Source organism: Echeneis naucrates, chromosome 2 (assembly GCF_900963305.1).
Source record: "Echeneis naucrates chromosome 2, fEcheNa1.1, whole genome shotgun sequence".
Lineage (NCBI taxonomy): Eukaryota > Metazoa > Chordata > Actinopteri > Carangiformes > Echeneidae > Echeneis > Echeneis naucrates.
The window spans coordinates 19,987,341-20,004,295 of record NC_042512.1 but is presented as its reverse complement, the minus strand read 5'-3'; the positions used below and the strand labels follow the sequence as shown (position 1 = coordinate 20,004,295).

Here is a 16,955-nt window from a genome sequence, read left to right as displayed (position 1 = left end):
AGATGATGTCATACTGAAGTGGGTGATGGGAGATGTAGTCTTCTCTTACCTCCTGTGCAGGTGTTCTTCTCTTCTCCAGACAGAAATAGCTTCATTAATCACCTTAGTCTGTCCTGGATGCACACACAGTATAACCCAGTTACTCAGCAGTATATACATCATCATATAGGAATATTGTGTCTTTGTTTAAATCTGTGTCTTGCTATATAGAATATAAGCCTTTGAGTCCAGTAACTCCCAAACAGTTCCATCATGTGTCGCTTTGGAGGCCAACAAAAAAGATATAAAAAATAAAAAATAAAAAAAAAATCATACAACACTGGTCAAAGACGTGCACAGATGAATACATGAACAGTAAATCATTCATTTTGGACCTGGTGTGTTTGATATCACCATCAAGAGCTTCAGTTCATTCAACAGTTAAGTTACATCACTGTAATAACTGCGTCTCGATAAAATACATGCTGATATGTGATCCGATTGTTTTTTATTGCTGATAATCGATTTTAGGAGCCTGGTTAAAAGAACGATTGTGATTGGCCAGTCGTCAGGCTGAAGACGCGAGCTGATTGGCTGTCCAGGAGGTAAACACGGAAACTGGCTGCAGCCTCTCAGGAAGCTGAAGCCGCTCCGGATCAGGTGGAACCAGAACCTCAGACCCGGTTCAGGTCGTTGTCCGGGTCCAGGTTCTTGTCGGTTCGGGCTGCGGAGCTTTTTGGGCCGATAAAAGCAGCCGGTGGGGGCGGCAGATCGGTGGACACGGAGGGGGGGTTAGCATGTTAGCATGTTAGCTCCGGTCCGTCAGGGCTAAGAATTCAAATAACATTTGAACTTATAACCCGGAATTGAGTGTGAAGCTGTGACTAGACTGTCCAGGTAATTTTCACTTCTCCCGGAGGACCGATGTCTCCATTAAATACGTTTGTTTGGAAAAATAACGACAAATCCAACGGAGTCTGGTTTGGTGAAGCGCTTAAAGGAGTTTTAAAATGCCACTGCAAATGATTAATTTCATCATTAAGTGTTTTGAATTACTAGATTAGTAAAACTGTCTCCATATCGGCCTCACCAAATATTTACTGCTCTGCTCCAGCTTGTAGAAATGATCCTGTTCATCAGCTTTCAACAGATTAAAAATCTTATACAGTTAAAGGTTTAAACATGATTGTCTATTTCCTCAGTGATGTCCGTCATCATCCAAACTCGAGGTGAGGTGGGTGGTGGCGTTGCTGCTCACCTGCAGTGCCTTCACTGTGGCCACTTCTCCAAGAGCCACGCCCACCAGCTGTCCCACATGGCGGCCTCCCACCCTGCCTGCCTGGATGACGTGATGGTGGGTCGCCTTGGCAACATCCTGATGTACCAGAGCACCGCCCGGCTGTTCCACTGCTCCGACTGTTTCTACACCAGCCGGGACTTCACCAAGCTGTACAAGCACATCATCTCCAAACACTGCATGGATGAGAGGGAGGGAGGAGGAGAGGCAGGAGATGAGGGGAGTGATGGGGGAGAGAAGGAGAAGCCTGGAGAGGAAGGTGAGGAGGAGGAGAAGGAGGACAGGAAGGATGCTCTTCACAGAAAGAGGAGCAGTGAAGCTGAGGAAGACGAGGATGGAGAGGGAAATGAGGAAGATGCTGTTTCCAAGAGGCCGGAGTCAGTTAAACCTGATGGCGAAGGAGAGGAAAGCGTCCTGATGTTCGACGGCGCCGGTTACCGCTGCCTCATCTGTGGCTGGAAGAACAAGGTGAAAGCTCTGGGCGTCAACCACGTGGTGAGGAAACACGACATCCCCAAAGCGTACGCCTCCCAGGCCATCATACGAGACGCCGCCAAGCCCAGACAGACGCAGGCCAGCGGGGCCGAGGAGGAGGAGGTGGCCGGGCTGAGTGGAGATCTGCTGAAGGAGGAGATGGAGGCCACGGCCAAGGTGGTACGCTTCATCTCTAACCGCTACGTGTGCCTCATCTGTGGCTGGAAGACCAAACTCAAAGGTACCGCCTCTTCTGTTCAGCTCTGGACCCCCCAGTGTGTGGGATCTTTGGGATTTCCCCTGAACAGGAAGTAGATGTGCATGCATCAACAAACGCATGTGAGGAAAGTTCTCAAGTCAGAGAGTGAGTGAGTGTGTCTGTACCTGTGTGTGTACGCAGGTTTTGCCATCAGCCATGTGGTGCGCAGCCACGACGTGGAGCGTCCGTACAGCTGCAAGGACTGCAAACGCTCCTTCTTCCTGCCCAGCCGCCTGCAGCAGCACGTCAGAGCGGCTCACCGGCCCGGACGCTACGCCTGTCCCTTCTGCTGCTTCAGGTCGCACTACCTGGGGGGCTTCAGAAGGCACTGCAGCCGCTGCAACGCCCGGGAGGAGGAGGAGGGGGGAGGAGGAGCAGTAGGAGGAGGAGGAGGAGGAGGAGTGGAGGATGAGGAGGGGGAGGAGATTGAGGATGAAGAGGAAGGAGAGGTGAAGAAGGAGATGAGAGCAGTGAGGAAACGAAGGAGAACAGGGAAGGTGATGGAGGATGAGGACAACGAAGAGGATGATGACTGAACTTTTTTCCCTCCTCCTGTTTACATGTGACCTCTTACTGATTCAGATGTCAACAAAGTTTAGCTGCACCAACGTCGTGGATGTTTAAATAAAGTTTTGAAATAACTTGGCTGCCTCTAATTTAACAAGTGTGGTTGAAATGATCTTCATCACAGCTGAAGTCACAATATGTCTCATCAGGAATGTGTGTGTGTGTTTACCTGATTGCTGCTGGTGACGACAGGACACTGACTCTGCAGCCGTGATCATTTCTTATTTATTTAGCCAAAACATACAAAAACAAACCCACCAATCACATCATGGCGTGACGAAGAGCCGAAAGAAAAACTGCCTCATAGTTTGATCTCAAGTTAAAGAAAACAATATTTCAGCACCAAATACTTTGACATCCTCCTCTTCCTCCTGTACTCAAAAATAAAAGCCCAGTCATTTCTGCTCTTTGCGCTGCGTCTATCATGTGAAACAAAAACAAAACGCTCTGAAGCATTGAGCAGGATGAGGACACCACATCTGTGATTGATATAAAGACAATCACCACTTTTAGCCTTTTGTTCCACTGCAGGAACTTAACATGAAGAAACAGCCAGCAGCTTCATCCCTGTCCTGCTGTCACTCAGCTACAAAACTACAGTGTGACAGCAGCTGATGTCCGACACCAAATTAACGCCAACACAAGTTGATCTTTGACCTCTATGTCTAATTGTATAAAAATTAATTCAAGTCTGTTTATGTGATTTATTCTAACGAAGCTTCACTTGAAAACGGAGTTCGTAACCAGACTGGCAGCCATGAAGAGAGAACCTGGTCCTGGTCTCATTCATTTGGACAAATGTTGGTTTGAACGTGACGTGAAACAAGTAGCTGAACAGAAAATGAATCATCACCTGTTCAGATAACTGAATCAGTCTCTTCAGACCTTCGTCTCAGATGAGGAAGTCTAATCTGTGACTCGACATTAAACAGTCAGTCACTTCCTCTGTGCTGTAAATTAAAGCCATACTAAGTTTGCCTCTTGGTGTCATAAATCAGAAACGTAAACCATCCATGTTCCTCGTGCCTCAGTTTCTGCAGTGGAGAAGACCAAATTTTTTCTTGAAGCTCAATTCTTTTGACGAGGAACCAGAAATCTGTCCCGGTTAGAAAACATCAGATCCACGATTGTTCTGTTTTTTTTTCCTGAAAAGCATCAGTGCACTCCCGATTTGCTGTTCCTACATCTTAACTTGAAGATGCTGTTTGTCCCTGCTGAGTTGAAGAAAAACTGAAGTGGCGCCACAAACGACAGCGATGACCCTTAAAGCCAAGGAGGCAACATTGATGTCACTGTTTTGTCCTTTTTGTCTTGAGCTTATTCGACTCATTCACATCATAAGAAAAATTTAAACACAAGAAAAAACAAACCAAAAAACTACCCCGTTCGCATTTTGTTTCATTCGTTGGACTCACAGCTGGAAGTCAAAATGATTCTGTCCCATCAGTGGCTCTGGTTGGTACTACCTGTCCCAGAATCCTCTGGTGTCTGTCAACCAATCAGGTCGTCAAGGAGTTTTAGTCATCACCAATCAGACCTGACTAACTGACAGTCCGTCAGTTCTGTGGTGAGGGTGGTGGTGGTACAAGCAGGGAGGTCAGAGGTCAAATATGTCGAGGGCACCAAGCTCCCTCCAGGGCAGCCATGTTGATCCCTCTCAGATCTCCAAAATCGTCTCCGTCTCCATCACAGTACTCGCCGTCATCGTCGTGGTCGTCCAGGCGAGGTGTTTCTCTGGTTGATGCTTTCTGCTGCAGATGTTAGACACATCATGAAAAGGCAAAAGATTAGAGTCAATCTGAGATATGCAGCTTCACTCATCTGAGCAGTCATCCTGTAGAAATATTACAACTTATTAAAGGGTGACTATTTTGGGATGTTAATGAATGAATTTAGGAAAAGAAATGATGCGATGTTCAGACTGAGCCGCAGTTTCCTTGACAGATTCAAGTCTAAATGTAGTGAGTTCATTTTACCGTGCGGACCACTGGCTCTCTGAAGGGGGGGCAGACCATGTGGAAACGAGGGATGGCCACGTGGAAAACTTCTTCTTTATTGGCTGCAAGAGAAACAAGCATCAGGGAAGAAATCTGATTGAACGGCACATTTTATAGTGAGTTATAAAATATCATTTATAAATCAGTTTTCATTTCCTGTCAGGCTGCGCTCATATACAGCGTGTATAAAAACAGGAAGTGGAGCTGTTACCTAGTCGGTGGAAGGTGTAGTGACCCTCCATGTACTCTGACAGGGTGGAGAAGGTGGTGCAGCTAGAGTACTCATGGACCTTTCCAGGTGTCATGACTGGGAACTCTCCTGCACAGACCCAAAGACATTGATTTGAGCAGCTCATCTCAGCCAATTTCAGTCAAGCTGTATTGGTGGTCACATGACGGGAGTCGACCGTACCGACAACGCCGGGCCCCTGAACTTCCTCCACGTTGCCATCAGAGGTGGTGATTTTCCAGTAGCGGCTATCAAGCTGACAGGCAGCTTCAGGCGACGCGTTGCTTGACATCTCTATTCTGAAGAAAATGAGATTATTAAAGCACGCTGGAAAAATTTCACAAAGGCTGCTCACTTTGAACAGACACACGTACCTGATGCGGTAGGTGAAGAAGAAGTGCGGTGGATGGACGGAAGAAAGCTCTGGCAGAAAGGAGGTAGAAACTGAGACGGTGATGTCGCCGGTCGTCGCCACGCAACTTTTATCATGCACATACCTGCACACACAAAGACACACGAGCTTCCAGCTTCCACAAGGGCAGATTTTCACACTGAACTGTTTCACCACAGACTGATTTCAAATGAAGCATTTGATGCGAGTGTTACCTGAAGATCTGGTCTCTGATGATTGGATATTCTCCTGTGACCACGTTTTGGACATAAGTGGTGAACCACTCCAGGAAGCAGGAACCTGAACACACAAACAGAGAGAGAAGCACTGACAGAACACCAAACCATTTTACCTGCAGCACAAAGCTGAAAGAGGAGACTACTGAACTGACCTGTGATGAACATGTCGATGGCTGAAGGGTCCTGAGCTGTCTGATCCTAAAAGACAAACACGAGTGAGAGAGAAGAAATGGAAATAAGACCTGTTTAAGCGCACACAGGGAGGTTACGGACTGGGCAGGGGTAGAAGCTCTCAAACATCCTGCGTCCTTCGGCAGGCTCCAGAGCCATGTACTGGCTGAGCCCGGTGTGGAAGCAGAAGGTGAGCGGAAGGCACCGTCTCATCCCTTTTCTCTGCTGGAAACCTCCGGCCGCTGTCTCCACATCCAGCAGCACCTCCGACCGGTAGTGGTTGGACAGGGACATGCTGCCCATCAGCCTGAGGACACACAGACAGACAGAAGGGTGGTGGTCAGGCGGGGAGACGACCGGCAGCAAGGGGACTCTGTGAGGCAGACACTGACCCTGGGATGACCAGCTTCTGTCCATTGTGGATGCGGTACGAACAGCGGTAGTCGTCAGGAAGTCTGCAGCCAATCTGAGCCTCGATGTCGTTAAGCTCCACCTCTGTGGCGCCCTCTTAAGACGAAGCACATATATATTAAAATCACATTTATCTAAATTTACACACACACACAAACTGCGGTTGCATCACCTTTGAGTGACGCGATCATTCGCGGACATTTCTGCTGCAGGAAGCTCTTCAGCTGCTCCCAGGCTCTCTTCAGCACCGGGTAGTACTGAATGTAGCGGCCCAGATCTCTGTAGTACTGTTTGAAGAGACAGAACCAGGACACGCCGCTCTGCAGCCGGTCCACACTGCACACAGACACACAATCTTCTGAACACAATACCAACATGTGTCTGTGTATCTAACCTACACTCTTGTTGACAGAAGAGTTTCCAGCAGCTGAGCTGCGACACTACTCACTCTGACACAAGCCAATGTTTGGAGCAGAGTGATTTCCACAGCGGGTTGTGTTTGGACAGCTCATTCAACCTCCTGCTCACATAACTACAGCTGCAGACAGAGAAAGAGACATTTCCTGAAGTTGAAATCAATCATCTCTTATTCTCTTGTCAGGAGTGGACTGAAGAGTGGTATCTGGAAAAATACTGCACTGAAGATGTTGCTAAGTAAAATGTACTTTAAACATCCATTTGAGCATTTTCCTGTGATAATATATGAATTTACTATAGCTGATGATTTCACGTTTAGACAGCTTACAGCTAAGTTAAGTTAACTCATCACATCGAAAATATTCAACCCTGAAAATAAGCAGCAGAATATAAAATACACTCTGAAACAAAAGTCCAAGAGACTCAGTTTTGGACTGAATGTCAGAATAATTTGAAAACAGACAAGATGAAAAGGTGTGTATATCATTTGGAATTATGTCATCAATTTATTAGCTATATATATTTATCGATTATGAGCTAAGACTTGGTGAGAAATGGAGAATAAACAGTTTCTGACACTTTTAAATGGCGATAAGAGCAAAAACAAAATCACATGCTACATGCTAAGCTAACCAGCTGGAGCTGCGGTTGGTGGCGTGTTTGGAGGTGACAGCTCCAGATTCTGATTGTTCGCTGACACTAACTTCACCTGCACGAGTTTCTAAATGTTTGTGTATATGTTTCTCTGCTCGGGCTGTTTGTGCTGCTGCTTTCTTGGTTGTTGTTGTTGTTGTTGTTAGCATTAGCCAGTCTGCGCCGACCGCCGCTGCCGCTGCAGGTCGGTTTTGTGAAATTACGGCCAGGTGTCTGTGCCGGACTCTCCGGGTCCTGGTGTGGGACACTTACTGGACCAGGTCCCTGAAGCCCAGGTAGGACAGGACGTGCAGCAGCGGGTCTGAAGGCAGCTGGTCCACCCGGAGCTCTGAGGTAGCTGCTGCCATCGTTAGCGACGCTGCTTCTTCTTCTTCTTCTTCGCTGGAGTTTAACCGGCAGCTGCACCAGCTGAGTGTCGCCCTCCTGTGGAGGCCCGTCACTCCTGCAGCCAATCACATCCTGCCAAAGGACACAAGAGCTGGTTACGAACTGAGCCTCTAACTTTAAAGGTCCACTTTCATGGCTCTTATTTACAGGTAAACAAACAACAAACACCTGATCCACAGATCCAGATCCAGATCCGGGCCTTCTGGCTTCAAGTGGGTGGGCCCTGTCAGCTGCAGGTGCCCCTGTCCGCATTCAAGGTGCACGTCAGTGTCCAGAGGTCTCATTTTCCCGTGGAGCAGGTCATGTCTGACCCGGTTCTGGGATGACGACCAAAATCATCCACTTTCTGGTGAATGGGCGTTTGGAGCGGGCTGAGTTTGGAGACGACTGCTCTGCTGCTGATGTCAGAGGTAAGAGACAGGATGTGCTTTGTCACGGTTGGTGTTTACTCTGATGATGTGAAGGTTTAAAAGGGTGAGACTGTTCACCGTGATAATTGTGGTGACACGGTGGGGGGGCTCCATACAAGCAGCTCAGCATGTTGGGAAGGTTTCAGATCATTCAGGGCTGTGAATGTTCCTGTGGCTTCTCTGACAGGACCGGACCTCCATGTGGCGTTGACAGGTCCTCAGGTTAAAGCTCTTGAGACAGTGATGAATAAATTAGTGGGCCCTGGACTCTGGTCTGGGAGTCATAATCAGGATTGGTTGTGTACACTGAGGTAAGGCAGGTCGAGTGACGGATTCACTGAAGGAGCCGTTGATCTGATATCTGACAGAGCTGTTTCAGGCAGCAGCAGAGGTGGGGCCGCACCACATCCTGAAGATGTACAACAGAAAGGGCAGTGTGGTGAACATCTCCCCCCAGCTGGAGCCCAACACCAAGGAGTCGTACTACCAACTGGAGGTGGTGGCCTCAGACACGCAGAGTGAGCGGCCTCCTCTGTCATATCTCTGTGTCGCTCAGCGACACCAAGTCTGATTTCTGCAGCCCATTAAATCCTCGTTTAAAACCACCCAGTCAGATCTTCACGTTTGTGTCTCCGCAGGTGTGATGATGCCTCCGGAGCTGGACAATATGGAGGGAAGGTGGGAGCATCCTGACAGGTGATCTGCTGAATCTCGGGTGCCGAGGACTTACTGTGGTTTCCTGTCTCCCCCGTCAGGCTGCAGCACCTGGAGAGTAAAGTCATCGAGGAGATGGGGAGGAGTCCGGAGATCATCGGTGAGCTCAAGAGCCACGTGGAGTCTTTCAAGAGGAAGCTGGAGGTTTGTTCAATCCTGTTGGTGTCACAGATCTGTGATCTAACCCAAACCCCCTAACCCTTTCCTTCCTGTGCCTCCTCCAATCATCACAAATAACCCCCCCCATCAGAGTGTGGAGCACCTGAGCTGGATGGGTCTGTTTAAGGAAGATGGGAACCAGCAGCTGTCCAAGTTCTCCTCAGGACCCAAAACTCCTCAGCTGAGCATGCAGGAGGAACGCCAACAAATCCGCAGGAAGTTCCTCCATCTGAGGTGACCTCGGCAACGACTCTTCTGAACCTGAACCAGATTCAACCTGGTCCAGGGATCTGGGTCAGCTCTTTACCTGAATGAGTCAGGTCAAGCATCACCAGATGACGTCAGTGATTTGTGTCTTTTCTGTCGCAGCTCACTGCAGGTGACAGAGGAACTGAGAGAGCATCTGAAAACTCCCATTTTTGATAACTGGTGAACACACCGACACACACACACACACACACAGACACACCGACACACACACACACACTGTTCTCTCTCACCGTTGTGCTGCTGTTTCCAGGCAGTGGGAGGAGGCAGAGATGCTGGTGCTCCTCCAGGTGATGTTCACAGACCTGGACTTCCTCGTGGCGTTCCACATCGAGCTGGAGGTCCTGCAGAACTTCCTGTTGGAGGTCTACTGCCACTACAACAACATTCCCTTCCACAACTTCCAGCACTGCTTCTGTGTCACACAGATGGTACGAGGTGGAAATATAAAACTGAACAGAGAAAACAGGTTTTTGATTTAATTGGAATGAGTCAGAATAAGTTGTAACATTTTTTGTAAATGAATTAATAGATGGACAGAAAACTGGTTAATAGTAAATAAAAATAATCCCTGTAAAATAAACATGTTCTGGAGCATAATGTGTTCCAATTTCTTACTTTTGTTCAAGAATGATTCTGAATTCCAGCCTCTTTTACTACCTTTGGGTTAACAGAAGACTTTTTGTGAACACCACACTTCTTGTCTGTTGTTTGTTTGTTTGTGAGGAAGCAGCTGATCTGTGCTGTTTGTCTGCAGATGTACGGGCTGATCTGGCTCACAGACCTCCGGGGCAAACTGGCTACGATCGACCTGCTGATCATGTTGACTTCTGCGCTGTGCCACGACCTCGACCACCCCGGCTACAACAACGTCTATCAGGTCAGCTCACCGCCGTTCTACTTGACGTTAAGGTCAGATGACATCATCACCACGCCTTTTAAAATCACGTGCACGTTCCTGTCCCCACACAGATCAACGCTCAGACAGACCTGGCTCTTCGCTACAATGACATCTCCCCCCTGGAGAACCACCACTGCGCTGTGGCCTTTGGGATCCTGTCTAAGGTAAAAAATACTTACACATAAACAGTCCCAGGACCAGAAGCAGCCCTACGAGATGTGCTTTCTGTCCCTGATTGTCTGAAACATTGTCCTTCTGCAGCCGGAGTGTAACATCCTGAAGAACCTGAGCAGCGATCAGTACAAACACGTCCGTGCAGGGATGATCAAGTAAGACTGCAGCTACAGCTCTCTCACTTTGTTTACTTTTGTGTATTCTAACTTAAATCTGTTTCTTCAGATGTATTCTGGCCACCGACATGGCGAAGCACAACGAAATCCTCAACAAGTTCAAAGTCATGCAACCAGTGTTCGACTTCACCAACAAAGATCATAAGGAAGTGGTAAAAAAAAAAAAAAAAATCTGTCTGTTTTAGTCTTCAGGGCAAATTTTTACATTTGATTTTACTGGATTTATATTCATTAGATAGATAGATTCAGCACATTTCAATAAATTCAACACTGATCTGATTATTTCTGAGAAAGATATTTCATGACTGTAAATGTTTCCATCAGCAGTTAAGTGAATGACATACAATATAATATAAATGAGAACACATCTGACTGGTTGGTCATTCAATGTTTCTGAATAACAAAGGGAAAAGAATTTCATTTCTCTGGACTGTTTTCTTACCAAGAGGAACAACAGTTCTTACCTGTGACTCTGACTTTGCCTCTAGCTGATGAAGATCATGGTGAAGGTGAGCGACATCTCCAACGAGGCGAGGCCGATGGCGGTGGCCGAGCCGTGGCTGGACTGTCTGCTGCAGGAGTTCTTCAACCAGGTTTCTACTCAACAACAGGAAGTGACAGGAAATGGCTGCATTGAGTCGTTAACTTCGAGGAGATTATTGAAGAAACAAAGAGCTGACTTCCAAAATAAAACCTCCTGTCTAAAAAAGTGAAGGTGGTAAATACAGAAACCTGTGTTGAGATGATTCTGATTGAAGCTTTTGTCTTTGTCTTGGTGACAGAGTGACACAGAGAAGCTGAAGGGACTTCCTGTGACTCCATTCATGGACAGAGACAAAGTGTCCAAACCGTCTTCTCAGACCAGTTTCATCAGATTCGTCCTCCTGCCGCTCTTCACCGAGCTCACCAAGCTCTTCCCCTGTCTGGAGGTGAACTACAGATCCCGGGAAAAAGTCTGTGTCTGTTTTGAGCTTTGAGCTGGTCGGTTAAATGTCATGTTGTTGTGCAGCAACACATCCTGGAGCCGGTACGAAGAGCCCTGAACTATTACTCTGAGATGGAGAGAGCCAGCAAGGACGAGAAGGAGGCGAAACCATGAGACCATGAGGAGGAAGAGGGGCTTTCAGACCAGACACGAGCTGTGTTTCAGATTCTGCATGTATACGATCACTATAATAGAGACAGTCGCTCATTCCAGTAGATCCACCCGCTGCTGAAAATAGTCCAACAGCTCTGCAGCTGTTCTGCTTTGTATTAAACTACAGTTTGTTGTTGCATCACCATGATTTACAGCCTCAATGAGACACACAGTTCAGCTCACACTCAAAAAGCAAACAAGCATTTTTATTCACCATCTGCAGAAAAACTCAATGGTCTATTTTTCACTTCATTTACAAATTCCCCCAAAATACAACACAAAAAAAATGCACAAAAGTGTCAGTTTTCTGTACCGGGAACGAGTCCGATAAATATTTTAGAGTTCAACATAAAAGACAACAGAGCTCAACGTTAGTGTGTTCCAGACAAACTTAAATTAAATTAAATTAAAATTCTCACAATAAATCTTCAATATATACACAGTTATTTTTCCAGTACATTCTCTTGGCTTTTAAAAACAAAACACTGATCATTTGCTTTAACAACATGAGTGTTTCCTATGACTCAAAGTGTTAGCAGCTACAAGAATCCTGGGGATTTTACACACAATGACCACGACACAGGAAGTGACCCGGCGGATAAAAACAGAACGCGCAGTCAAGGAGCTCAAAAGAAATCATTTGATTGGTGACTCTCAGGTTTTTCGACCCGAAGAGACGGGGCTTCGGAGGGAAGACACAAAACACAGAGAAGATTTTGGAACTTTGAAACTTCATTCACAGCTCTGAAACGTATCTCACGTGCGTTTATATGGTGAGACGCTTGGCTGTGAATGTCAAACACTTCAGTGTGACACATCCACAGATTATTTCAATTTTGACATTTGGAGATGTGAAAATTCTGACACGGTCACAAGTTCAGGAACTATATATTTTCATTTCATTGCAACTATTCCTGTGTGTTTTGACAGAATTGGTGTTTCAGATCCGACGATGTGACGGATCATCAGAGTGAATCCCCTGGAGTCACAGTTTAAGGCTTTCAGCCAAAATTAACAAAGATACTACAGCACAAACGTTAGTAACAAAAACGATTTCTGAAGCGACAGTGAAAGCATCACGTAGTGTTCATGGGTCAGTTTGTGGCTTCAGCAGCAGGAACATGTTGTCCGGTTCCACATATACAGTAAAATGAACATACAGGTAGTTTAAATATAAATATGGCAGCAACTCAAAACACAAAGTGCAACAGTCACCAGCTCCAGTTCACAGAGTTTATACAGTAAAATGAGGATGTTTAGATCTCCTGACTGGTCCCTCTAATATTAATTTATTTATTTTTGATCGATTGATGACTTTTTTAAATCTTCCAGGAGGTTGAACCTTTAACTCAGTCTCCCTTCAGTGCTGATTTTTAAACCTTTAATTTGAAGCAGCAGTTGAAAACTGTCAGTGTCAGGAGGTGGGAGGGACTCACAGGTTGCAGGGAAGGAGTGTCGCTCCAGTTTCACCTATTTACATCATCACTGGAGTGAAGCGGCTCTGCTGCTAATTGAACATGATGGATTCTGGGTCCTGGTTCATCATCTGAGCCATGTGGCGCAAGACATCCTTCTTGGTGATGATGCCCAGGAGACGCCTGCGGAGACAGAGAGAGACGTGACAGCGTCTGTTTCCAGGATACAGCTGAGTCAGCTTGAATCTCAAGACACCTCAACCTGTCTTACCCGCTCCTGGTGACCAGACACTGGCGGAGGCCGAGCTTTCGGAAGATGTCCACCACTGTCTCCATGGGGGTGTGGTCAGTGACAGTGAAGGGGCTGAGGTTCAGGATGCGCCGCAGCTTGAGTGGTTGCGGGTTGCTGGCCGGCAGCTGCGGCGCGTCTTCGGTGAAGTAGACGACGGAGCTGCTCACCACGCCGTCCTGCTTCTGACGAGCATTTTCTGTTCAGGGGAAAAAAAAAAAAAAAAAATCTGTCAACACATCTTGTAAACACAAGACTATCGCTGTTTAAAGCGGTTCTTTGAAAAGCAGAGATTTACTGATGGCGAGGGTGAGATCGCGCCGCTGAACAAAGCCGATGAGTCTTTCTGACTCTCTGGACACGACCACAGGGAAGCCATTATAATCTGTGTCTTTGATCAGCGTCTCCACATCCTCCACCGTGGTGCTGTCCTGCGTGAGGACGGCCAGAGGGGGGTCGTTCCTGCGGGGCCGCATCACGTCGGTGGCCAGCGTGCGGTGCGTGAACTCATCCCTGACGTCCAGGTACGGGTAGCCGTTGAGCTGGATGTGTGACTCGTATATTCCCTCCTTACCGAAGGCGTCGGCCACCCACTTGCTGGTGACGGCGGCGGCCATGAGGGGGACAATGTACTCCAACCCACCAGTGAGCTCGAACATGATGACCACCAGGGAGACGGTCATCCTGGTCACACCACCTGCAACGTCACAATCACTAGTTTCTGATGTTCATAAGAACCAATCAAAAGCAGGAGCTGAGTGCACTCACCCAGGCAGGCGGCAGCTCCCACCATGGCATAGAGTCCCGGGGTGACGCAGTCTGCCCCGGGCCGGCACCAGTTCTTAAAGATGATCCAGTCGTGGTGGTGGTACGCCATCTGCTCCACGGCGATCCCAACAATTCGTCCGGCGATCGCACCAACTGCCATGCTGGGAATAAAGAGACCTGACGGAATCTGGACATAAACAGAACCAGTTCAAATCCTCCAGTCTGGATTTCACTGATTTTGAAACCTTCAAAATAAATAGTTTTTGTTCTCAAAAGAACAAAAAAACAAAGCAGTTTTATTCCTCATCCTGACCTTCATCCCAAAAGTGAAAATGGTGATGACAATCTTGAAGATGAGAGCGAGGGCGAGCTGCCACAGGGCGGTGTAGACACCGGGTCCTGCCGGGCGGTCGGGGATGTCGTCCACCGGCCGACTCATGTTGGGGTTGTTGATATAATCACAGAGCTGCGAGGACTCCAGGGCGCCGCAGTCATTGAACAGTTCAGAGATGAGCTCGCTGGTGCTGCGGCGGGTGTACGGGTTGGGATACGCCAACACGGCGGTGATACCCGTCACGGCAATGACCTCCAGGACAGGGTACTTCCCCAGCTGGGTGGTCTTCCTCCGCCGGCACCAGGCGATGTTGGCCCGAATGAAGAGGGTCCCCCAGAGGCCGCCAAACACTCCCAGCAGGATGAATGGGACCAGCTCGGCCATGTACCACGGTGTGTGGTACTCCACATAGAACAGCACCAGCCGGCTGTTGCCAAATGGGTTGATGGATCGCAGTGTGAAGGCGGCGACCAGAGCTGCAAAGAACGAGCGCCACAGCGTCTTCAGAGGGAAATAATAACTGACCTGCAGGAGAGACAGTGGACGAATGAGGACACGTCAAGTCAGCACCAAAACACTGTGTCACACGTGAGCAGGATTCATGACCAACCTCCTCCAGGCTGAACAGAACGCCTCCAATCGGCGCCCCAAAGGCCACCGACACTCCAGCTGCTGCTGCGGCAGACAGCACCTGAACACAGACACACAAACATGGACAGACTAAAACTGAGCTGCTTCCCATGTGGAGGAGCAAGTCTGCACCTCAACTTTTAATTCTTTTATGTTTTGGCTCATGTTTCGACAAACCTCTCGCCGCTTGCCCTCGTTCTTGCTGTACTTGGAGAAGAGACTGCAGAACAGGTTTCCACAGCAGCACGCCACGTGGACCAGAGGACCCTCCTTCCCCAGGCTGAGGCCGGATGACACCGCCAGCACCAGAGTGACGGTCTTGATCAGCAGCGTCCACTTCCCCAAGTAGCCACGGATGATGAAGCCGCTGAGGATCGTCTTGATCTGCACAAAACCACTCACATTAGAACACTCCCACAAAACCAAATCTAGATTAATCCACCACTGAAAATAGTCCCAAACAATAGCATTTTTAAAAATTCAACTCAATTTGTGAAGAACTTATCCAGCATCTTACCTCTGGGATTCCTGACCCGCAAGCGTAGGGAGCAAAGACCCGCACCAATGACACCGCCAGGAAGGAAAACAGAAGAGCCCACAGAATGTACAGGAAGTAGTTCAATACGTAGGCTCCTGCTCCCTGATGGAGTGAAGCCACAGAGAGGAGGTTCAAATCCTGATCTGTGTTTTCATCACTTCAGGAGTGCAGAGTGTCATTTTGACTATGCTAATATGAAAGTAGGCAGACTAAAGTTGAATGTGCAGTTGTTTGCTGGACAGTCTGACCTCAGCGTGGCCGGTCATCAGCTCAGCCCACTTCTGCCACTGAGGACACTTGTCTCGGTCGTCGAATGTTGTCTCGTTGGACGTCCAGCAGCACTGCTCATGGCTGTACCAGAAGGCTGAGAGGCAGACGCCTTCCTTCAGGTCTGTCATCCAGTCCACTGCCAGGTCGATGACTCCAGCCAGCGTCCCTGAATGAACAGGAAGAGTCAGTGCACAGTGATTGTGCTCACCAGTGGTTTCTACGTAAGGAGGCATTGTAGTTCAGTGGCCAACCTGAGAGCAGACCGATGAGCAGCATCACCACCCATCCTGACCAGGCGTCCAGCAGGCTCTTGATCAGCTCCCAGATGGACTCTTTGCTCTTACTGGTAATCTGGACAAACAACGGACAAACAGGAATGTAATTCGGCAGCCAGGTGGAGCGCTGACCTGGTGAAGACAAATAAAGAAAAACTGCTTTCACCTTGCGGTGGCGGTCTGTGTCTCTGGATTTCTCCCTCAACCAATCGATGGTGTGGAAGTCTTCATACGTGCCCACGTCAGGAAAAGGCTCATCCAGGAAATCCATCAAGTTTCCTGCTCCGTTCATCTCCTCTGTGGGCGTGGCACCGCTGACACCTGCCAGAGAGGAGCGCATGCTCACACTTCTCACCTGTGTTCACATAAAAACTACACTTCCCCTTTCAAAATACAGTTACTTCCACGATTTACCACATAATTAAACAGCTACTTTCATTTATCCTACAATATTTAAAAAGGGTGAAGTAAAGCAGTCGAGCAGCTGCCGGCTGAAGTGAATGTCAACAAATACTTCATTCAGGCCAGCTGCGTCCCATTAAATCGTGCTAAAAGGATCAGCTGTGTATAATTTGATCCCCGTTTGTCTCTGCTGCCTTCACATTCACGCTGAGGTTTGATTTAAACCAAACCAGCTGCTGAAAAAAACACAAAATAAAGCTAACTCATCACTGTTTACGTTAGCATTCACGGCTAGCTGTCATCGTTAGCATCGCCGCCTGCCTATGCTAGCTCGGTAAAGTCAATTTCACCTTCACCGGCCTCCATACTTCTGCCCGTCCCGCAGCTGGAAAAGGTCTATTTTTGGATGATTAACTTATATAAAGTCGCCTTGGCCTGACATTTTACTGTTGATTTACGCTATTTAATATTTAGAGACGCGGCGTCAAAGGCTCGCACTGCGCAGCTGCTCGGACCGACTGTCTCGCGAGATTTTACGTTGTTTCGGGACCAGAGAAATCTCGCGTTGTTTCGGTACCCGAGCCAAAGATCGTCGACTGCGAAGATGATTCACTGATGCGATG

General features: G+C 48.0%; 3 protein-coding genes across 7 annotated transcripts; 1 reads left to right on the top strand and 2 right to left on the bottom strand.

The window, feature by feature from the left end:
• Positions 1–2,779: 2,779 nt before the first annotated feature.
• On the bottom strand, positions 2,780–7,762 carry fbxo3 (F-box protein 3). Of its 2 annotated transcripts, none has more exons than XM_029515034.1 (13): positions 7,641–7,762; positions 7,338–7,544; positions 6,463–6,552; positions 6,187–6,350; positions 5,996–6,110; positions 5,706–5,910; positions 5,585–5,630; positions 5,409–5,493; positions 5,177–5,299; positions 4,986–5,101; positions 4,785–4,892; positions 4,553–4,635; positions 2,780–4,327 (listed from the first exon to the last, which is right to left on the bottom strand). In XM_029515034.1, exons 2-13 carry the CDS (start codon positions 7,430–7,432, stop codon positions 4,181–4,183), a joined length of 1,377 nt encoding a protein of 458 aa, XP_029370894.1. In that variant the 5' UTR covers positions 7,433–7,544; positions 7,641–7,762; the 3' UTR covers positions 2,780–4,180. The 2 variants fall into 2 exon arrangements, with proteins under 2 accessions (XP_029370894.1, XP_029370903.1); XM_029515043.1 differs by having other exon boundaries at positions 2,780–4,324.
• A 32-nt stretch (positions 7,763–7,794) lies between these two features.
• Positions 7,795–11,372, top strand: LOC115050736 (high affinity cGMP-specific 3',5'-cyclic phosphodiesterase 9A-like). Its single transcript, XM_029513766.1, has 14 exons — positions 7,795–7,882; positions 8,251–8,400; positions 8,521–8,560; positions 8,638–8,740; positions 8,847–8,989; positions 9,125–9,184; positions 9,276–9,453; positions 9,780–9,902; positions 9,995–10,087; positions 10,185–10,252; positions 10,323–10,425; positions 10,762–10,866; positions 11,056–11,202; positions 11,283–11,372. Exons 1-14 carry the CDS (start codon positions 7,795–7,797, stop codon positions 11,370–11,372), a joined length of 1,491 nt encoding a protein of 496 aa, XP_029369626.1.
• On the bottom strand, positions 8,282–16,845 carry LOC115051576 (H(+)/Cl(-) exchange transporter 4). 4 transcript variants are annotated; one of them, XR_003841294.1, is made up of 14 exons: positions 16,683–16,845; positions 16,097–16,251; positions 15,907–16,006; positions 15,634–15,821; positions 15,365–15,487; positions 15,025–15,231; positions 14,828–14,908; positions 14,197–14,742; positions 13,884–14,070; positions 13,414–13,812; positions 13,098–13,314; positions 12,848–13,009; positions 10,738–10,870; positions 8,282–9,474 (listed from the first exon to the last, which is right to left on the bottom strand). XR_003841294.1 is itself a non-coding variant. In XM_029515009.1 (12 exons), exons 1-12 carry the CDS (start codon positions 16,696–16,698, stop codon positions 12,919–12,921), a joined length of 2,310 nt encoding a protein of 769 aa, XP_029370869.1. In that variant the 5' UTR covers positions 16,699–16,845; the 3' UTR covers positions 11,597–12,918. The 4 variants fall into 4 exon arrangements, 1 of the variants encoding a protein (XP_029370869.1); XR_003841295.1 differs by having other exon boundaries at positions 8,282–9,437; XR_003841296.1 differs by lacking the exon at positions 8,282–9,474 and adding an exon at positions 9,858–10,078.
• Between the last annotated feature and the right edge of the window lie 110 nt (positions 16,846–16,955).